General features: G+C 43.0%; 1 protein-coding gene across 3 annotated transcripts in view; it reads left to right on the forward strand.

The window, feature by feature from the left end:
• Positions 1–1,493: 1,493 nt before the first annotated feature.
• HELB (DNA helicase B) overlaps positions 1,494–23,502 on the forward strand; it is a 63,640-nt gene continuing 41,631 nt past the window's right edge. Inside the window, exons 1-2 of one of the 3 annotated variants that reach the window (XM_029206438.1) lie at positions 1,494–1,513; positions 3,123–3,159. Coding sequence is in view for 1 of the 3 variants with exons in the window: in XM_029206437.1 (XP_029062270.1) it covers positions 23,176–23,362 (187 nt within the window). In the remaining 2 variants the exon portion in view is untranslated. Of the gene's footprint in view, positions 1,514–3,122; positions 3,160–23,166; positions 23,437–23,502 lie in introns of those variants that run through there. The other 2 variants (XM_029206437.1, XM_029206439.1) reach the window with 2 other exon arrangements.

Here is a 23,502-nt window from a genome sequence, read left to right on the forward strand (position 1 = left end):
TGTAAAATGAGGAGAGTAATTATTAACTTCACAGGTTTGCCGTAAGGTTAAATAAAATGATATACAAGCTGCGCTTAGCATGGCGCCTGGGACATAGGTGTTCTCGCGAAATGGCTAGCGTTTTCCCCACGGATCACACCTTCCTATCCCTCCGGCTCTCACCGGCGTACTCCCAGTGCCTCTCCAGTTCCCTGTGATGTGCATTCTCTGCGTCTGTACCAGGTGAGTCGGGAGGGGAGTCCACTGCAGCACCCCGCAGACGCGGGCCTGCACACACGCGGCCCCGCCGGCCTCAGCTGGTCTCAGGTGGTCCGTCACCTCCAGACCCAACAGCCCTTGTTAGAAGGCTTCCCTCCAAGCCTCCTTTCCTTTCTCTCCTCTGACTCTGAGCCATCCTCCCCTGCTTCAGAGGGAAAAAACCGGTAGCGGGCTTGCCTCTGCCCCCCCCTTCTGCTGGTGGACAGATCTGCCTATCCTGCGCTCTTCTCTCCTTCCCTGTCTTTCTCCATCGGTCTTCTTGGCCTTTTCCTTCTATGCTCTAGACCTCCTTTCTCTCCTGTATTCGGTCACTTAGCCTTTGTACTTTACCGTCAACCTCTTATTTTCCATGTCTGCTTCTCCTCAACATAGATACGTGATTATATATATATTTTCAATGTTTAGGGGGAAACCCCTTCTTTGATCACATCTTATCTAACTTCTTATTCTCAGCCAGACTCTTTTTTTTTTTTGCGGTACGCGGGCCTCTCTCTGTTGTAGCCTCTCCCGTTGTGGAGCACAGGCTCCGGACGCGCAGGCTCAGCGGCCATGGCTCACGGGCCCAGCCGCTCCGCGGCATGTGGGATCTTCCCGGACCGGGGCACGAACCCGCGTCCCCCGCATCGACAGGAGGACCCCCAACCACTGCGCCACCAGGGAAGCCCCTCAGCCAGACTCTTTGATAGAGCAGATGGCACTGGCTCGCTCCCTTCCTTTACTTCCTGTTTGTTCCTCAGTTCCTTGAAGGAAGGCTTTGCCTTCCATGTCAGAAAGATTTGTCTTTCTGAGACAATCAGTGGCCTCCTAAGGGCCAATTCTGGTAATCAACATTCAGACTTCACCACCCCTGATTCCTCAGCAGCATCAGACATTGTTGAATTCTACTTCCTTCTGGAAGGGCTCGCTCTCTCGCTCTCCTGTCTCTGTCTCTCTCTCCCCTTGCAAGAAATGACTCTCTTTCGGTTATTTTACTACCATTTTGATTCCTCCCTCTCTTCTTTCTTCTCCTGTTTCTCCCCCTCCCCCCTCCTTTCCCTCAGGTGTTGCCATTCTCTGAGCTTCCACCTCCACCCCTCTTCTTTTCTCCCTCTCACAGCCTCTCTTGATGAATTCATTTAGTCTCCTGGCTTTAACCGCCCTCGATTTTCTGAGGAGCCCACAGTGCCGGGCTCCAGGCCCACTGGACCAGAGTAGCACAGTGGATTCAGCATTCCGCGGCCAGCTGAACGGATTGGGAGCAAATCGGTTAAACCGTGTAAGTGTCAGCTTCCTCATTTGTACAGTGAGACGAGTAATATATACATATCTTAAGGGCTTATTGTGAGGATTCAAATAATGCAGAAACAGCACAGTTCCTGGCACATATAAATGATCCAATAAATGGTGGTGATGCTGCCACTGCTGCTGCTGCTAATGGTGGTGCTGTTTACGGGTAGCTGCTCTTCAACCCTTGCTGGGTATTTGGAAGACTCACCCATACATGCTCCCTCCCATCGGTTAGTAGTAGTAACTGTGGACACTCTTCTGACCCACTGGCACCTCTTTCTATCCATAATCACAACATCTGGAGCTGTTGCATGTTCTCTGCTTCCTCTCACGTCTAACCCACTCTCCTGTGTAACCCACATAGAGCGGGGGGATGCTCTATCTTGACTTCCTGACTGAAATAATCTTCTATCTGACTCAGTCTTTCTGCGGGCTGCAAACTTAAGCCCATTTTTGAACAGTCTCCATACTATGTAAAGCCTAGTTAATACTGACATTCTCAGCGTGTTTTTGTGCAGTATTTGTTACAACTCTGTTTATAGCCTTCGAACAGAGTGTGGGAGACACTATCCAACAGGATAAAGGCCTGTCTCCACTTCTCCACTCCTCTGTGCCTCTGTGCCCCAGCCCCTTGCCAAATTAGCTATTTCCACTTTATCTGTGCTACAGCTCTGATCAGTCTTTTCTATAAATGTTTGCCTCTCAGCCACACTGAACTTCACTTTCAGTCATGTTTTGTCCCCAGAGCCTAACATGATGCCTGGCTCACAACAGACCTTTAGCATCTATACAGGGATTAAAGGGATCAATGAAAAATACTGGAGAAATGCTTCCTCAAAATTCCACTAGGGGTCACTTTCTGTACGTTTTAGGAAGAAATAGTGCAGGCACGTAGTAAATCAATTCTTTATGAAAAATTCAGCTTGTGTTTAAATTTTTAAAGTCATCTGTTGTTTATTTAATGGAAACTGAAATGCTGTCATGTCGTACAAGCCTTGAAGCACGGTACGATGGCCAGCTCTTTCTGGTTGTATGGATAATGTCAATACTCATGTTTGTGTAAAAAACAAAATTGAACATAGCGTTTAATTTTGCATTTTAAGAATTCAGATCACTGAATTTATATGAAAGTTTCTTCCATATTTTTAGGTTAATATCCTTGGATAAGGTTAATATTTAGTTACTTTCAAATATGTTTATTTATAGATTATCCCAAAGGCCTGTTCTTCTAACCCTTTATTTCTTTACCACACTTATTCTCATTTGACCTCAGTTGCAAAATTAATGGTATATTCCTACTGATTATCTTGATCTGCCTCATACCACAGAGATTTTTAATAAGGGGAGTGAAAGGGGGAGAAACTGACTTTACTAGCAATTAATAGCCACTTAAAAACAGTGCAAATACACTTACCATAGATATAATGCTTTACTATTTTGGTTACTCTCTCAAATATAATAGACTTGACCGGCCTCCAGAAGAGCCGTGGTATCAAGATTCTGTTCTTAAGGGAAAATATTGTTCTTAGCAACACTGCAAATGTAGTAGCACAGCTATTGGTCAAACAATGAGTTTATACTGGCTGTCAACCTTCTAGGACACAGAAACATCAACAAATGATTAAATACCATGAGGTGAGTGCATTGACAACAAACGCTATGGGAACACGGGGCGGGGGGGGGGGGGCGGGGAAATTAGCTAAAGGACGGTTGCTTGATTGAAAGGGCTGCAAGGAGCATTTCCCATCAACTTGGGGAAAGTTCATGAAATGTCTCCATCCCATAACAGAAGTTTCCCTCTCTAATGACTGCAGATGGATGTGGGTCATTTATCCACAGTATGTCAGGGGAACCACATTAGGTAAATTTAGGTGTGTAAGCATATTTCATAGGGGTTTTGGTATCAGGAATGGTCACACCACTGTGGAAAACCCTCAACATTCACTGAGCTGGAGAAAGGTCTTGCTTCTTCAGCTTGGCTTTTTGCTCATCCCTGAGTTGATTCTGGGAAGAATTCTTGGAGTATCCTGGCCTGCATGAGCTCTTCTGACCAGCTATACTCTGACTCCCCAGTGCGTGTATTTTCTCACATAATGGGAAGCTATTTCTGTGTCCTTGGCCTGGAACACCCTACCTGCCCACAATGGAATAAACCCTTCTTCTTCCTCCGGACTTTAACAGAAGGGTCGACTTGAGGTTTTGGCTCAATCTTTTCCTCAGAGAAAACCTTCCCTGACTTCTTAGATTAGGTCCAACTTCTGCTTTTTTTTTTTTTTTTTTTTTGCGGTACGCGGGCCTCTCACTGTTGTGGCCTCTCCCGTTGCAGAGCACAGGCTCCGGACGCGCAGGCTCAGCGGCCATGGCTCACGGGCCCAGCCGCTCCGCGGCATGTGGGATCTTCCCGGACCGGGGCACGAACCCATGTCCCCTGCATCGGCAGGCGGACTCTCAACCACTGCGCCACCAGGGAAGCCCCCAACTTCTGTTTTGAGTTGTCTCTTAGCTCTAAATACTTCTCTTTTGCAGCCCTTACCATTATTGCAATTTTGCATTGCTTTTCTGGTGTTCAAAGATAAACTGAGGCATATTAAAAATTTTAACAGTTTATTCAAGGAAAAGTCGGTTGGAATCAGGCAGCCATAAACCGGAAGTGGTTAGGAGCACTCCACCCACAGGAGGTGGAGGAGAGATTTTTATAGAGAAAAGGTGGAAGCAAAGTAAGGAAATTATTGATTGGTTATAGCTTAAAGCCTAGTTGGCTGTTTGTGACTGGTTGTCCTTATGTTTCACTTTCGTAATGTTGAGGCATTTCCAGCTTAGAATTTGGTTTTCTTATGCAGGCCGCCATGGCATCAGAGCCCCCTCAGTCTAATGGCCTCCTTGTTTAATTAAACACTGGTAATTATTTGATTAATTACTGACTCTCAGACTCAGCTGAAGCTCCAGGAGAGCTCCAGGTATAACTTTGCTTACCGTTACCTAACAGTGTCTGGTGCGAAGTAAGCATTCAGTAAATATTTGTTGAATAAGCAAATGCACTTCATTTTAATTTGGCTACACAGCCCGACTTTTATTTCTAACACCCTATAAGCCTAGTATTGTTCTCTATAACTTCCTTTATAAAAGGTTGGAAAGGGCTTCCCTGGTGGCGCAGTGGTTAAGAATCTGCCTGCCAATGCAGGGGACAGGGGTTCGAGCCCTGGTCCGGGAAGATCCCACATGCCGCGGAGCAACTAAGCCCGTGTGCCACAACTACTGAGCCTGCGCTCTAGAGCCCACGAGCCACAACTACTGAGCCCCTGTGCCACAACTACTGAAGCTCTCGTGCCTAGAGCCTGTGCTCCATAACAAGAGAAGCCACCGCAATGAGAAGCCTGCACACCACAATGAAGAGTAGCCCCCGCTCACCGCAACTAGAGAAAGCCCGCGTGCCCGGATGCCCAATGCAGCCAAAAATTAATTAATTAAATAAAAATAAATAAATAAATAAATAAAAGGCTGGAAGGAAATAAAGCAGATTTACTAAGCAAAGTAAGAAAATTTAGACTCAGATATCAGACGTTCCCTTCCTCCCACTGGCCTTCCCGGCCCGCCTCCTGGGCCTTGGCAGCTGCCATGTTGCAAGCTGTGCTCTCATTTACAATGCATCTCTTACCTCACTTCTCTCTTCCCCATTCTTTAAGACCCCAACCCTCTGTCCCCAGCCCCTTCCCAAACCACTTATCATCCAAAAAATTCCTCCAAGGACAATGCCCTTTTCCATTTGATTGACAACAGTTTTATCTACTTATGTTTAATATTTCTCATTCTTGCTAGTCTCTGCGTCTTGGCTTTGCATAGCCAAGAATTTCTCCAAAGCTGTTCTATCTCCCAGATGAACTCTGCTGCACTTTTCAAACAGTACATTTTTTCCTTCCTGCTGTCTATACACTATTTTGATTAGAAAACAGAGCCTCCAAATCTTCAGTGACTTCAAAGTTGCGCAGCTTGTCAGTGATAGATTTTAGATCAGAATTTTTTTTTTTTTTTGGAGACTTCTGACTGAATCCAGTATACTTTCTGTACAGATTTCTCTCGTCTTCTAGCCTGGGAGTTGAGGGTGTGGAATTGTTAGCTAGCTCAGCACAGTGCCTGGAACATAGTAAGATTATGCTCCATGACTCTTTGCTGAATGAACAAGCTTGATCCTCTGTCCCTCAACATTCTTTTAGCCAGACACAAGCTGCCCGGCCTGTCCCTCTGGCGCCAGTGGCCAACTGTGACCATTAGAGGGCAGCAGAGGTGTGAAAAGCACTGGGGAGGGGATAGTTGAAGTGTCGCAGTGAAGTCAAAGGCAGAAACATCTGAACCAGAAATGTTATGGAATACAAAGTGCAGGGTTTGTCAGATTTAGCAAATAAAAATACATGACACTCTGGGAATACGTATATTTAAAAAATATTCATTGTTCATGTGAAATTCAAATTATCTGGGTGTCCTGTGTTTCACCTGGCCACGCTAACAAGTGCCATTGCATGTGAACCAGACGGGTGCTCCAGAAGTGGCATTGGTCCTTAGAAGGGACCTGTTAGGAGGAATTGGATGGGGAAGTTGTTGGTGAGCTCACAGAAGTCGAATACAGGTGCTCGTCACATAGGGGATTGGCTAATTCAAGGTCAGCCAATATTAAAAGTCTGCTCTGGAGGAGAAGACTCTGTAATGTTACCTGGATTGATCTGGGTGACAGGCCCTTCCTCTGTCCCTTCCTGCACTGTGATGGCATCAGATGGTAACAGTTGAAAGAGGATGTGCAACTTCTCCATTTGTGGCCACAGATTGATTGGGTAATGATTGTTTAACCCCACACACTGTGACTGTTGTGACTTGTATCCACCTTCCCTTCTTAATCTTGTGGTCTCTCACCTTGCGTAACAATCCAATTCTCTTATTTCAGAATCTGCCATTTTCCACATATTTTTTCCTATGACATTCCCTCTCCTCTAAGGCTCATTTTCTTTTTGGGGCCCTCCTGAAATTTCACTTCTTAAGTGTTCCTTTCTCTAATTAAGTGGAGACATCCATTCTCAATCCAATTGTTAAACATGAACATTGACTAATTTAAGACACATTCATTTCCATACACATTTATTGAGGTCTTACTATGTAGGAGGAAAAGCTTCACCATTAAGAAACTTGTAATCTAGTTAATGAATTATAACATTAGAAACCAAAGGGAAGATCATCCCTCTGAGAAGTGATTGATACAGGTTGCCAGAGAACAACTGGTCCCTTTGTAAATCACTGTTCTCATATTCCTATGAATTTACTTTTGGAAGTAACTTCAGAGTAAGAGAATTCATGAACATGTTACAAGTGATCTGTGAATTTGGGAGTTATCAGTAGGGTCTTCTTTAAGTTCCTTCGTTTCTCAGAGAGCAGTTGTTTGCTTCTTCTTTTGAGGTAGGTAGAACTGACAAAATCTAGACTTACTTATTATATTTAAAACTGTAAAAGTGATTGAAACACACCCCCGCACACATACACTTACTGCTGCATGGCTTCAGGAAGAACGGGTAGTGATAACTGGCTGGAGGTGGAGGCTTTTAAGAATTCTAGGATGTTAGTATTCAATACTTCAGAGAACTTTAGGGATCAATCATGTGGTCCAACCTTCTTACTTACAGATATGATACGCAAGGCCCAGAATTTAAAGACTGGTATAAGATCGCACACTAAACTTGTGCTAGGGCTGGGATGTGAGCCCAAGACTTCTAGGTGTGTCTAAGATTAGGTTCTGAAGGACTAGATAACGATATAACGATGCTCTGTGATGTGTGGCTCGTAACCACTTTTTTCCCCGGGAGACTCTTGTAGGTGCTTGGCTTCTATGAGCACCTTCCCCCTGGGCTGTCTCCTCCCCCTTCTGATGCTCCTCCTCTGTCTGCTTTGCTAGTGCCTTCCTCTGCTCTACTCTAAAGAGGAATGTTCCTGAGAGTTCACTCCCTCACCCTCCCTCCCTGAACAGTCTATCAACTACCAATGTTTTGGTTACCTTACAAAGTACTGCTTTTTTTTTTTTAAAGAAGATGTTGGGGGTAGGAGTTTATTAATTAATTTATTTATTTTTGCTGTGTTGGGTCTTGTTTCTGTGCGAGGGCTTCTCTAGTTGTGGCAAGCGGGGGCCACTCTTCATCGCGGTGTGCGGGCCTCTCACTATCGCGGCCTCTCTTGTTGCGGAGCACAGGCTCCAGATGCGCAGGCTCAGTAGTTGTGGCTCATGGGCCTCGTTGCTCCGCGGCATGTGGGATCCTCCCAGACCAGGGCTCGAACCCGTGTCCCCTGCATTAGCAGGCAGATTCTCAACCACTGCGCCACCAGGGAAGCCCCAAAGTACCTCTTTGATTCACAAATATTGATCTTTAGTTCTGATCGTTTTCCTAGCATCTATATTTTCAACTGTTATCTGCATATCTTTTCCCAGATGGTCTACAGATGCCTCAAACAGTCCAAAACTGAAACCTCGTCTTTTCCATCGTTCCCCCACAAACTGGGTTCTCTCCCTCTGTTCTATGTCTTAGATAGTGACGTCATCAGCCATCCCAGTCTCCAGGTCCCTATCCCCCACACTAATTGGTCACCAAGCCCTCTCACGTCATGTCCCCTGTCCCCTCATCCCACTGTACTCACTGTGACGAGTACAGTGATGTCCCCATCTCTGTACTCATCACCTCCTCTGCATCCACGCAGCCCCAGCCTTAGTCTAGGCCAGGAGTCACAGGTGCCCAATGCCTGCAGGAGATAACCAGTCTAGGCCAGGAGTCACAGGTGCAAATGCCTACAGGAGATAAACAAGTGAGATAGGGCACATGCCAGTAATAAAGGACAGTGAGGGCTGTGACCAGCCGGAGACAACAAGCTTCATTTAAAGGGGGCACAAAATACTTAGTTTAAGCAGATTCTTACCATCAGGGAATGCAGGCCCAGTATTGACAGATATTCTCAATTTAAGAGAGGGCTACATTTTAAAAATGTGAAACATTCTGATTTTTTAATTGGAACAAATAACTTTTTTCAAAAACCCAACTATTGGATGGAAAACAAGCACACCCTGTCCCCTGCCCCCATCCTTTATCCTTCCCGTAGCTCTGCATCCAGCAAAGTGCCTGACATACAACAGGTGATCAGCAACTACTTAAGTGAGTGAAAATGGACATTGAGGTCAAAGCAAGCAAGCAAGCTATTACTAAGTCGTTTGCAGTTTAAATTTTTTTAGTTGTAATTACTGAATTATTATGTGCCCATTTTACTGAATGAAACACTTTGAAAATACCTCAAGAAAAGATCAGTTGTTTTCCTGCTCTCTTCCATATCCTTTAGGTAGCTGGTGCTCACAGCTTAGTGTGTATCCAGCTACACTTTTCCCATGGTCTTAAAACAGTCGTATAGATTTTTGCTCCTGTTTTCCAGAAATGTAATAATACTTTACACATTCCTCTGCAATGTGTGTTGCTTTGGCTTAATTATGCAGCATTGTCATCCTTCAGCTTAGTAACTATATATCTAACTTCATTCTTTTTAATAGCTGCCAATGTTCTTTAATAGGATTTACTATAATTAAGTCAACCATTTTTCTATTGACGAGCAATCAGATTATTTCCAGCTGCTTTTTAGCCTATGAAAAACGGTGCAATAACTATCCTTATAAGTGGATACCTACACAGTGGTGCTTCTGTGCTTTTTATTTCTGTGGGAGAGATTCCCTCAAATGGAATGGCTGTATTAAAGGATGTGGCTAAATATTTTAAGAGACACTCTGCAATTACTTTCAAAAGGTTCTAGCAATTCACATTCCCCCGAAAGGCCTTTGGCAGGGTGGACAGGGAAAGTCCCACTGAGAAGATGATATATGAGCAAAGCTCAAAGATGGTAAAGGAATTTGCCACACAGATCCCTGGGAAAGACAATTCCAGACAGAAGGAAGAGACAGTTCAAGGACCCTAAGGCAGAAGCACATGTGATATGTTCAAGGAACAAAAAATAGGCCAGTGTAGCTGAAGCAGAATGAGCAAAGGGGAGCCCAGGAGGAGAGAATGTCAGCGAGATTGATGGGCAGAGAATGATACTGGCTTTTGCTTTCATCATGAGGGTGATGTGGAGCCATTGCAGGGTTTTAAGCAAAGGAGTGACACACCAAGGCCTGCTTTAAAAGGATCGCTATGGCTGCTATGTTGAGAAAAGGCTACAGGGAGCAAAATCGGAAGCAGGAGACCAGTTAGGAGGCATTAGCAATAAGTTCACACAGAAAGGAGGGCAGAAATGAGAGTAGCATGAAAGCAGTGGAGATGGTGAGAAGTGCCGATTCTAGGTATATGTTGAAAATAGAGTCACTGGGATTTGCTGATGGATGGTGGATGGGATATTAGGAGATAGAGAGGAGTTGGGGATGAATCCAAAAAGTTTGGCTAGAACAATCAAAGGATGCAGTTGCCAACAACCAAGATGGGGAAGATCGAAGGTGGACCAAATTTAAGGAGGGAGAAAGATCAGGAATTCATATTTGGCCATGTTAAGTTGTAAATGCCTCTTAGAGACCTAAATGGAGGTGCTGAGATTTAAGAATGACAGCGTACAGATGACATTTAAAGACATGGGACTGAATGAAGGGAGTCTAGACAAAGAAGAGAAGACCGAAGACCAGGTCAGAGAGAATAAGGGAGACCAGCAAGGGAGACTACTCAGAAGCAGCAGCCACAAGAGAGGGAGACATCCAAGAGATTGTAGTGTCCCCAAAATCAAGAAACAAAAGTTTATCAAGGCAGGAGAGATCGAGTGCATCAAATACTGCTGGTAGGTCAGGGAGATACATGTCTACATACAGCTGATTCACTTTGTTATACAGCAGAAACAAACACAACATTGTAAAGCAATTATACTCCAATAAAGATGTTAAAAAAAAAGGCAACTGAGAACTAACTGTGGTAGACTGAGTAATAAACACCACCACCCATGCCCCGCCAAAGATGTTCATATCCTCATCCCAGAACCTTGAACATGTTACCTTGCATGGCAAAAGAGACTCCGTCAAAGTGATTTTGTTAAGGACCTTGAAATGGGAAGGTCATTCTGGGTTGTCCAGGTGGGCTCAATGTAATCACAGGTGTCCTTATAAGAGGAGGCAAGAGGGTCAGAGGAAGAGAAGGGCATGTGACAATGGAGGCAGAGGTTGGAGTGACGTGGCAAGAGATGAATTATCCTCTAGAGTCTCCAGAAGAAAATCAGTCCCGATGACCCATTTTGAACTTCAGACCCCCAGAACCGTGTGAGAATGAATTGTGTTGTTTTTAAGCCATTATATTTGTGGTGATTTGTTGCAGCAGCAGTAGGGAATGAATACCCTAACCACTGGATATAGCTATGTGGAGGTCACTGGTGACTTTGGACCAGAGGAATTTCAGGGGAATGATAGGGGGAAAAGGCTGAGTGAAGTGCATTAACAAAGCACAGGAGAACAAGGCTATCATAAGCATATACAGGACCTTTGTGCAAATTAGGAAAAGAAGGCTGCCTCAGGCTGGCCAGCTGGAAATGGTGGTGCCCTGGGTAGATCAGTTTCAAATGTTGTTCCTTCCTCAAGGATGACAAAGTCCTGTGCCAGGCTTTCTGCTTGGCAGGCAAAGAATGGACTGGATTTCAGCTTCTACCCACGCCTTCTCTACCAAATGCCTCAGTGCAGAGCAGAGCCTGAACTAAAGCCCAGGTCAGCACTGGAAGAGAGGAGCAGGGGATACATAAATATAGACAAGCTTCAGGAGAGCAAAGAAATGGAATGGTCTCTGGTGGGGCAAGTGAAAACAAAGAAAGGATTTTAAAGATGGCATATTTGTATGCTGATGGAAATACTTCGAGAGAGAGACAGAGAGAGAAATGAATGATATAGGAGGGAGAAGAGAATTTCTGGAGTGATGTTCCTGAGGAGATGAGAGGGAATGAATTCCTCACTTCATGAGGACTGCAGTGGAGAAATTCATATTTAATAAAATCAGTAAGAAGGAACAGGAGTAAAATATTATAGTATGTTTGTACTATGAGAGCAATGGACACAAAAGGAAAGAAAGTGGAGGTCTGGAGGCTAAGCAGGAGAAAGCTGTAATATATTATGTGAAAAGGGTACAGAATAAGGTGTTGGTGTGACTCAGACTTGGTCAAGCAGGGCTCCTAACAAGGGCCCGAGGCATCCAAAGGGTCTCTCTCTTTGAGGGACATCCTCAATTTTTTAGAGCCTTTCTGGTACTTAGGACCAGCTGAGATTGCATTGGCATCTATCTGGATGGGGCGCTCCAAGCTAGAACCGGGCCCCACGTGAGTTCAGTCCCAGTGTCTCCCTTTTGGGATGCTCTCCCATCTGCTGTCCAATGAGTGGGTTGACCAGCTGTCCCAAGTTACTGCATAACTCATGCCTGTGCAGTCATCCTGGGGCTCTGTGACCAGGTCCTAATTCTGGGAGGGTGACCTGGCAAGCTAATCATGCCCATTGGACAACACAGTATTTTTTTTTTTAAAGGATTGTGTGAGATTGGGCTGCCAGAATGGCACTGACATGCTGATTTAGGGTGGCTTCAATTGTTTACATAGACAGGGGTCCTATAAAAAATATTTGTGCAGGGGCGCACACACCCTAGGGATGACCCTGCCATAGTAATGAAGGGGCAATCAAAGAGATATTTCAGAGAAAGAGGAAGCATAGATACAACTTAGGGATTAATTAGATGTACCGATATCTGAGTGTCTATCTTAGTGTCATCTTTTTAGGTGAATTTCCCCGCTACAGAAATGCCTCAGACCTTGTGCTTACCCCCATCATTTGGCGATCATATGATTTAGGAAAGAAATAATATGTGGAGATTTTTGAAAAGCATTGTGAGAGATGTAAGGAAGTAGTTTTTCTCAAAATGTGAAGTCATGGTCAAATATTATGGGGAAGGTGTCAGCCAGCAATAATGTCTCCAAAACAGAGCCAGCCAAGAAAGAGGTAAAGAGCATTCATTTCTCCCACACGTACGATGAACCTCAGACCCCTGAGTATAGAGTTCTTATAACTTGATCCAGTAGCTATGTGAAAAATAAGTAACCTCCATGCAATTTGAGTTATTTATCACTAATCTATGACATCAGGTTGTAGGTATCTTTACAATAGTTTTAAATCTACTCTAAGATCTCAGAGAAGTATGTGTATGTTTTACAAATCTCAAACAAACAAGAGAGAGGCAACAAATCAAGAATGAGTTTTAATCTGCTGCAATATGAGTCTGCACACAACCCCAGAGAGTTCTGGGTGCATCCACAGAAGCTGAGAACGTGTAGCAGGAGAGAGCATGGGCACTGGAGCCAGAGTCCCTGGGTTCAAATCCTGGCTCGGCCATCTCCAACCTTAATCAAATCATTCTACCTCTCAGTAGCAGTTTCCTCATAATTAAAATGGACATCTTATTATTATTATTATTGAAATATTTGAAAATTTTAATGTAAGATTTTAAATCTTAATTTAACTACAAAATAAAATGGGCATTTTAATGTTACCACTTCATGGGGCTGTTGTGAAGAGTAAATGAGTTAATTCACAAAAAGCACTTTGTGGTTGGCACCTCATAAACACTCAAAATTAGCCATTATTATTGTTTATCACCATCATAAATAATAATAAAGGATGAAGATAAAAATACAGAAACATTCTGTTTTCTGAGTGTGGAAACATTTTCTTTGCACTCTCCACATTGTCTGTTTTTTTTCCATCAAAAATGGAATTTTGGAGATTTTATATTAATGAAATCTGCCATTGGGTAACATGAGGTGGTATTACAGCATTATGACTTGTTTTTTTGTTTTTTGTTTTTTTTTTTGCGGTACGCGGGCCTCTCACTGTTGTGGCCTCTCCCGTTGCGGAGCACGGGCTCCGGACGCGCATGCTCAGTGGCCATGGCTCACGGGCCCAGCCGCTCCGAGGCATGTGGGATCCTCCCGGACCAGGGCACGAACCCGCGTCCCCCTGCATTGGCAGGAGGACCCTCAACCACTGCGCCACCAGGGAAGCCCATGACTTGTTTTTAAAGCAGAGCGTTCAAATTCTTTTCTCTACTGCCATGCATCTACTTCCTTTATCCTCAGTGTAATTCTCTTTCTGCATTGTACTCCTTGTCTGTCTCTCTTTCAGACATTCCTTCTCTTTTTTGCTCTTCTTTATATCTTACTTTTCTCCAGTGCTTCATAAGCTGGATGGTTTTTTTTTTTGTCCTTGGCCAGAAGTAGATGTCATATGCGGAATCTTCTCACAAAGAGAGGAAATTTTCCAGCCATTTAAAATAAACCCAGGGAAACATACCTGCTAATCTGAAGGCAGTTTGACTTCTCAAACAGGGTGGACCCTATGGAATGATCAAATATATTTCTGTCCCACGGAGCCAGTCTTCTATTGCTGGTTATGCATTGCATGGGCATAGCACGTTTTACTTGGTCCCTGATTTGCTTTCCTTCTGTTCTATAAGTCATCCCATAGCCAGTATGACACACTATCTTATCAATGTCAGTTTAATATTTCTGCCTCTGTTTCTATCGATCCATATCTGAAATAACTAACTTCCACTCTAGATATTCTCTCTCCCCTTACTCCTCATTCTCATCATCACTTGATATTTGTATTTACTTCCTTTTGACTATCTCCTCTCACTAGAATATACCGGGACTTGGTCTGTTTTGTTCACTGTTCTTCTCCAGCACCCAGAACAATAACTGTCCTGAAATCTATATTTACTGAATAAATGAGTTGTAATCTTTTTATGAATACTTCCCAAATTTTTTCTGTTTTTTATTTCTACTTTTTATTTCACTTATTGTATAAGATTAGATCAATAATTTTCATAAAATGCCTCACAAATAAAGACCAATATGACTGAGTAGGGATCTACCCCCAGCACCACCTCCCTGTGGTAACAGAGCTGAATGCTTTTGCTTTGGTGCTTACCTCACTCATGGCAGGTTTGTTAGGAAAGGAGCTTCTAGAAAATATACTTAAGGAGGCAATAATTTTTTATCAATATATTCTCCTACAACTTAAAAACTCATATACTGAAACAGAAATAGAAGGGCATAGATTTAGCCCTACCAATATTTTAGCTTGAGCAAAAACTTATGTAATAAAGCAAACTAAATTGAATTGCAATTGAGGTGACTGGGGCCATTTCTTTGTTTGTAACATTTAGAGACAAGGGCTTAACATCAAAGTCAGTTAATTTCATCAGCATTTCCACTGAAATGCCCATATGGCAAAGAAGAGGGCTTGCATGCCTCATGGGGTCTTGAGGTACTAGCCAGTCTGTCTTCGCAAAGGTGAAATTACTGTTAATTTTTATCTTTTACCTTAAAAATTCTTGCCAACTTTTCATTCTATATAATGCATCCTTATTTTTTAAAATATTAGAACAGTGTACTAGATAACATTATGAGACAACTGGACACTTCAAAAAGCCTTTTATCTTGAGACTTTTTGTCCCTTTCTGGTGTATCACCACTTACCTACCAGGAGTCTAAAGTCCTGATTAGAGAATTATGGAACTAGATGTCAGCTCTTTGTGAGTAAGTCTTTTTGTTTCTTCTTTTCTTATTGAAGTATAGTTGATTTACAATGTTGTGTTAGTTTCAGGTATACAACAAACTGATTCAGTCATATATATGTACATATATATATATATTCTTTTTCAGATTCTTTTCCCCTATAGGGTATTATAAAATATTGAGTATAATTCACCTTTTTGCTTCTTTAAATCCATTTTGGGACTGCAGAATACTATCACAGTGTTTTAGCTTTCAAAGGTCCTCTGAATCAGGCCCTCAGTGCAGTTTTCCAGCCCTGTGTCCCATTAATCCCAAATCTACATACCTTAATTAAATTATAGAAACTTTTGGCAAGGGGCATTATTATTTACTTATGTCTCTCACTATACTCACTAAACACAACCATCTGGTATGTGGTCAGTATTGTGTCAGGAAGGATAGGCTAGGTTCTGCTGACTTAAGAAACAAGTCCAGTGCTTCCCTGGTGGCGCCGTGGTTAAGAATTTGCCTGCCAATGCAGGGGACACGGGTTCGAGCCCTGGTCCAGGAAGGTCCCACATGCCACAGAGCAACTAAGCCCGTTCGCCACAACTACTGAGCCTGCGTTCTAGAGCCCGCGAGCCACAACTACTGAAGCCCACGCGCCTAGAGCCCGTGCTCCGCAACAAGAGAAGCCACCTCAATGAGAAGCTCGCGCGCCGCAACGAAGAGTAGCCCCCACTCGCCGCAGCTAGAGAAAGCCCGCGCACAGCAACAAAGACCCAACACAGCCAAAAATAAATAAATAAATAAATTTATTTTAAAAAAAGAAAGAAACAAACAAGTCTCCTGCCTTAGTGGATTAACACAAAAGGATTTCTCCTCATTTATTCAGACCCTACTGTGGGTCCGTGTCACTCTCCAGGGCAGTTGTCCATTAGATGATGGCTCATCGTTGCACCTCACACTCCTACAATCACCAAGGCAACGAGAGCTGAGCGCCCAAAATTAAATGCCTCCACCCTGAAATGATGCTTCGCTATGATTTTTATCGGCCAAAGCAGGTCAGATGGCCATGACTAACTCCAAATAGGTGGAGAAGTACAGCCCTACTGTGTGCCTAGAAAGAGAGGGGAACGAGATACCAGTAGACGGGTAATACGTGCCTCACACATGCAATCTCTTGACTGAACAAAATCTAACACATTTTTAATTAGGATTTCTGCTCTGTATGTAATTGTCAGTCTCTTTGGTAATCCTATTATTTAATTCATTTTTTAATTCTACTGTTCTCCTTTGGACCCCAGTTTAATAAACAAAACAGACAAAATGCTAATTTAAACATTCACCTGGATAAATTAATTCAGAGTGCTTTCCCGTAACTGTGAAACCATCATTATCATGACTACATCTTAATTGCATGCTTTACCTAGTCATTAATTAAACAGGTCACTAAATCTTATTCCCTCCGTACTCTCCCAATAAAACATTTAGGTTTTACTAATGATAGCTTCACAGTGTGTTAGCTGCCTTGATACCATCCAGGTACAGTAAAACAAAGGTATTTCCAGTGTAACCAGAAAATACTTTCTGTGTAATTTAGGGGAAAAAACTTCTACATGAGAAGCAATATGAATGAGATACTGAAATTCTTTGCTTCATGATTCAGGTTGATTGATTTATTTAACAAACATTGCCTGGATTTCAAGGGGATATTGAAATGAGAGCTTGCTTTGTGTGAGATGAATAGCCATGTTTTCAGAAGGATATGGTTAAGCTTCTGTTTACGACCTTCACTGGCTTCTCACTGTAGCCTCCCAAAGTACTGCAATTTCTGGCTCTAGCTCGGCACTCTGTCCAGCCTCATCTCCTACCCACTCCTTCTACCCTTGACTTCAGCTACTGGCCTCTGTCAATCCTGGAATCCCTCTTGCTCTTTCCTGCCTTTTTTCCCATGACATTGACTTTCTGGAAAATCCAGGTCAGTTGTCTTGTAAAATATCCCATGTGCCAGATCAAGTATGCACATATTATGGCCTGTTGTTGAACAGCCCTAGAGCTAAGAATAGTTTTTACATTTTAAGAGGGTTTTAGAAGAAAATTAAAAAAAAAAAGAAGAAGGAAAAGGTGAAGGAAAAAGGGTGGGGGGAGAGGAATTATGTGATGGAGACCATTTGTGGCCTGAAAACCCTAAAGTATTTACTTTCTGACCTTTATTCTAGATCTTTTTGTTTCCACATGGTATTATTCACTTTGTACCTCAGTTCCTTGGATTTTGGGCAAATTGAAAAGTAGGTCTAGAACTGTGCTATCCAATATTATAGTCACCAGCCACATTGGCTATGGAGCACATGAAATGTGGCTCGTTCAAACTGAGGTGTGCTATAAGGGTAAAATACACATCAGATTTCAAAGATTTAGAATAAAGAGTGTGAAATATTTCATTAATGATTTTATATTGATTATCATGTTGAAATAATATTTTGGATATGTTGGATTCAATAAAATGCATCATTAAAATTAATATCACCTGTTTCTTTTTTCATGTGGCTACCAGAAACTTTTACATTGCGTATGTGCTTCACATTATATTTCCATTGGACAGTGCTTGTCTAGAACCTTGATTAAAATCAGGTTAAATATTTTTGGCAAGAATACTTCATAGCTGATCTTATGTAATCATAGTGTATCACAGCATGAGACACGCATCAGTTTGTCCCATTATTAACGGCACTAAGTTTGATAACTTGATTAAGAGGAGACTGACAAGTGTCTCCACTGTAAAGGTCCACTTTCCCCTTCACAATTTATAATTTCTTATAGCCATGGGACTATCAGCTTCCCAGTGACTTTTCACTTAGTGGTTTTAGTATCCTTTGGTGATCCTCGCTTGAATTGGTTATTATACTGGGGATTGCAAAATGGTGTTTTGTATTTTAGAATTTCTTCTTAAATTTCTTTTATTTATTTTTTACTTTTTCAAAACAACTTTTTATTGACGTATACTTGATTTACAATGTTGTGTTAGTTTTTGGTGTACAGCAAAGAGATTCAGTTATATACATATTCTTTTCCAAAGTCTTTTCCATTATAGGTTATTACAAGATATTGAATATAGTTCCCTGTGCCATACACTAGGTCCTTGTTGTTTATCTATTTTATATATAGTAGTGTGTATATGTTAATCCCAAACTCTTAGTTTATTCCTCCCCCTCCCCTTTCCCCTTTGGTAACCATGAGTTTGTTTTCTGTATCTGTGAGTCTATTTCTGTTTTGTAAATAAGTTCATTTGTATCATTTTTTTAAGATTCCATATATAAGTGATATATGATATTTGTCTTTCTCTATATGACTTATTTCACTTAGAATGATAATATCTAGGTCCATCCATGTTGCTGCAAATGACATTATTCCATTCTTTTTATGGCTGAGTAATATTCCATTGTATATATGTGCCACATCTTCATTATCCATTCACCTGTTGATGGACATTTAGTTTGCTTCCACGTCTTGGCTATTGTAAGTAGTGCTGCTACGAACATTGGGGTGCATGTATCCTTTCGAATTAGAGTTTTTGTGTTTTCCGAATATATGCCCAGGAGTGGGATTGCTGGCTCATATGGTAACTCCATTTTCAGTTTTTTAAGGAACCTCTATACTACTCTCCATACTCTTATTTAATGTCAGTTAAATTCCTTAACTGACATTCTTTTCTTCTTTTCCTTAAAAAAATTTTTTTACTGAGTATCACAATGGACACATCAGTTTTCATTTGCTCAGTGTGTTAAAATAAAGTGCAGTCATTCTTCTTTTTGTTACTCAAACATCTCTAAATTTGGCTAGTGGGATGTCCTTCAAGCTGGCTCCTGAATCCTTTTTATCATAACCCTATTAGCTTTTGAGTGCTTCCTTGCCTTCTGGTACAGGAAATCCTAGGGCCACCTTGTACTTTCCTGTCCCAGAGGTGGAATCAGCCCTTCTTTTTTTAAAAAATTAATTAATTTATTTATTTTTGGCTGCGTTGGGTCTTAGTTGCTGGGCGCGGGCTTCCTCTAGTTGCGGCAAGCAGGGGCTACTCTTTGTTGTGGTGCACGGGGTTCTCATTGTGGTGGCTTTTCTTGTTGCGGAGCACGGGCTCTAGGCACGCGGGCTTCGGTAGTTGTGGCACTGGGGCTTCGGTAGTTGTGGCTCGTGGGCTCTAGGGCGCAGGCTCAGTAGTTGTGGTGCACGGGCTTCGTTGCTCCGCGGCATGTGGGAACTTCCCGGACCAGGGCTTGAACCCACGTCTCCTGCATTGGCAGGCGGATTCTTAACGACTACGCCACCAGGGAAGCCCCAGCCATTTCTTAAGAAGCCTCCATTTCTTTTAATAAGAAATGGTATTCCAAAACCAAGATGAAGGTGGTAGATGTGATCAGAGTTACTGGGGTGACGTTACTTTCAGGCCCTTTCAGTAGACAGAGCTAGGATATATATTTTAAGAAATCACAAGCTCATATTGATATTTCCAGCTCAGGTATAATGCTATAGGAGTTTTTCTTAACTTCTTTTATTCTATGTTTGTATTTCTCTTCATGTACATTAAAAACCTTCCTTTGATAAAACTCAAAGACATTTACTTGTTTGCTTTATCCTACGATACACATTGTATTCAAATTACAATAACAATATTACAATTAACATTAACGATAGTGTGTGGTAAATTTTTTTTTTTTTTTTTTAGCGGTACGCGGGCCTCTCACTGCTGTGGCCTCTTCCGTTGTGGAGCACAGGCTCCGGACGCGCAGGCTCAGGGGCCATGGCTCACGGGCCCAGCCGCTCCGCGGCACGTGGGATCCTCCCGGACCGGGGCACGAACCGGTGTCCCCTGCATCGGCAGGCGAACTCTCGACCACTGCGCCACCAGGGAAGCCCAGTGTGTGGTAAATTTTAAGATTATTTTGTAGATCTTTTGTCCTCAGAATATAACCTACTAAGGGTATATAGAGTAACTTAAAATATTTATTCAAAGTATTCAAAAGTAACTTGAAGTAATTTTTTTGCCTGAGAGGTTATGTTATCCATTTGATAGATAGTTTCCTTTATTTCTGTTTGTGTTCAATTTTAGGTTTTGATTTTGTTTATTTTTGAATATGTGAAACATTTTCACGGTTCAGAAGTCAAAACCATTATAAAAAGTTACTCCGAGATCTTGTTCCCATCTTTTTCTCCATTATCCTGTTTCCACTCTATCTGTAGGTAACTATTTTCATAAAATTCTGGTTTATGTTCCCTGTGTTTGTTTGCTTGTTTTGTTTTTGCAGAAAGAAGCATATGCAAACACATAAAACTATTTTCATTGTTTTATGTCTTTTTTCTTACTTAACATAATATCCTGGAAGTTCAAAAAGGTATTCCTCATTCTTTCTTTTATAAAATTGCTGAAGAATACTCCATGGTGTGGATGTACAATAGTTTATTCAATAGGTCTCTTACTGGTACACATTACTACTGTATGCAGTCCTTTGCTACTACAAAAGTTATACAGTGAATAACCTTATGCCTATGTTGTCTTACGTTTGTGGAAATGTAGCTTCAAGAATCATATTTTTAGAAACATCCCAAGTGATTCTGATGCACAGCCAGGTTTGAGTATTGTTGCTTACTGTGTACTGTAAAGATGGTATCCAGGAACCTAGAATTGTTAACGTTTTAAAAAATGAGGAATCAACAGGTAAAGAAGCAAAGTCCTCACCATCCTGAATCCTAACCTACACTACCTAGTAGAATGCAACTGAGTTATATAAACAGAAGCTTAACATCTGGAGTCTTGTGCCTAAATCATCCTGTTGGTAACAAGGTTATCTTATGTATAAACGCATAAGTGGACCACATTTGGGCAGCAGAGCTTTCAGTTTGGATGCATTGAGTCAGAGGGAGCCAAGGGGCATCCAGTCCTGGCATCTAATAGGCAGTTGTTTGCACAGGTTTGGAGATTAGATTGGGGTCATTAGCATGTAGGTGACAGAGTAGGTGAAAGATGATTGAGGGAAGGATTACAGAGTGAGAAGTTGCTTAGGATGGAACCCTGGGGAACACAAGGACTTAAGAGGCCAGTAGAAGAACCCAAAGAAACTATAAATGGCCAGAGAGGTTGGAGGAAAACCTAAGAAGACAAGTCACAAAAGCCTAGGAAGCAGAGTGTTACAAGAAGAAAATAGTTATCTGTGTCAAATACTGTTGAGAGGTGAGGCAAGACAAAGGCAGAAAGGTATCCACTGCATTTAGTAACAAAGAGACCAGTGGTGAGACATTTGTCAGATCAGATTCCATGTTGTGGTGGAAACAGCAGCCATCCTGAGTGTTAAGGAAGGCGTTCCACCTCATATAGACGATCCTTGGAAACACTGATGCAACAGAGGGTGTTTCTAAAAGCAACAACAGTAAACATTTGTACCCAAAGGAAAAAAAATCAATTTTAGTAATTTCCCCCGTAAGTTTTTTAAAAAAGAACAAAAGAACTTTATTTTTTATTGAAGTATAATTGATTTACAAAGCTGTGTTAGTTTCAGGTCTATGGTCCCATAAATTAAACAAACAAAAAAACTTTGGTGGTGGCTGTTATTTATATTAGAATAAGATGCTTTTGGATTTAGCAAACAGTGTATGCTTAGTTATTTTATTATTGATTAATTTCATAATAAATAGTATCAAGATAGTAATGTAATATATTTTATGGTGTTCCTCAAGAAGTACCATGACTTTCAAACACTATCCCCATCAAGTATGGGAACCATGGCTCCAGAATAACTTTTAAACCACTGTTCTCTTCTACTTGCTTTCCCTCACTCCTGTCTATACCCCGGGCTGTAACTAGACTTTTTTGCCCCACTGCGAGCAGGCAGCAGCCCAGCTTAAAGAAGTTTGGGAGGCCTGGGTGTACTCACAGAGGAAATGATAAAGAGGACTTTGAAAGTCATCTAATGTAGTGCTTTCCAAACCTGGCTGAGCATCAAAATCTACAACTTGGGACGTGGGTTGAAAAGAAGCCTGGGTCTCTGCCCTAGATCCCGATACAATGGGTATTGAATGGGGCCTAGAGATCTGTACCTTGAGTAAAGTGCCTTTGGTCATATAAATTCAACACCTGACGAAAACAGAGGCCCAAAGGAGTCACGACTAGGCGGGTCTCCCGATTGCAGATTCGCGGTTCTGCGCTTTGGGTGCTGGCCGAAGGGCACCTGGGTTTTCGTTTTGGAGGCATCGGGGAAGGGCTTGCTTTTCCAGGTTCTCTGGGGTCACTAGATTGCCGTTCCCTCGCGTTTCTCTCTATGCAGGAGTCGCAGTGGGTTAGCTGCTCTGCAAGTGCCCGTATGCCGCTGCCCAATCACCTGGTTTCTTCCGGGCACCTGGCGAAGCCTCAAGTCTGGCCGCAGGGCGGAAGCGGGAGAGATCACCCCGCCCCCGCATCCGCTCCGCCCCTTGCCCGCCCCCGCTGAGCCTCGACCCTCCCCACCCAATCCCGGTCCTCCGCTGGGAGCTTGGGGCGGAGCTTCGCCGCCGCTCCGCCCCTCCGCCCCTCCGCGCAAGCTTGCAGCCTGGCGAGTGGGAGCGTTTGCGAAAGCTGATGGTGTTTTTTTAGAAAATAAGTTTCAGATGTACAGCATTGGGCTTCCCTGGTGGCGCAGTGGTTGAGAGTCCGCCTGCCGATGCAGGGGACACGGGTTCGTGTCGCGGTGCGGGAGGATCCCACATGCCGCGGAGCGGCTGGACCCGTGAGCCATGGCCGCTAGGCCTGCGCGTCCGGACCCTGTGCTCCGCAACGGGAGAGGCCGCAGCAGTAAGAGGCCCGCGTACCGCAAAAAAAAAAAAAAAAAAAAAACACAAAAAACATATGTACAGCATTATAGTTCAACATCTGTATATACTAGAGCGTGATCACCACTACAGTCTAGTTGCGATCCGTCACCATACAATTAACCCACTTCATACATTTTGCCCAACCCCCTGGAAGCTGACGGTCCTACAGTCGCGGAGCTGATTGGATGTTCTTGGGCGTTACGTAGCCCGGGTTTCCCGGAATTTGGGTTGAGCTGGGGAGAGTGGAGTATGGCTTCTCTGAGTCAGCCCTTGCGCGAGCTACAGGGACCTTTGCTCCCCTCCAAGGACCTGGTGGAGGAGGAAGATGATTATCTGAGGGAGGATGCGGAGGAGGAGGAAGACACGGTGTTTGTCGATGCCGAGGAGCTCTGCAGTGGGGGTGTAAAAGCGAGCAGCCTCCCTGGTCGACTCCGTGGTGAGGAAGCAACTCGCCCCTGGGAATGGGTTTGGAGGATTAATGAACTGTTTCCCATTATGGCCTCGTCCCAAGTAAGGCGCCCCATCGCTGCTAATAGACTTCCTTTGGGATGGCCTAGCTGTTTCGTCCTGTTTAGG

Source organism: Monodon monoceros, unplaced genomic scaffold (assembly GCF_005190385.1).
Source record: "Monodon monoceros isolate NGI ecotype Baffin Bay Population unplaced genomic scaffold, NGI_Narwhal_1 Super_Scaffold_6, whole genome shotgun sequence".
Lineage (NCBI taxonomy): Eukaryota > Metazoa > Chordata > Mammalia > Artiodactyla > Monodontidae > Monodon > Monodon monoceros.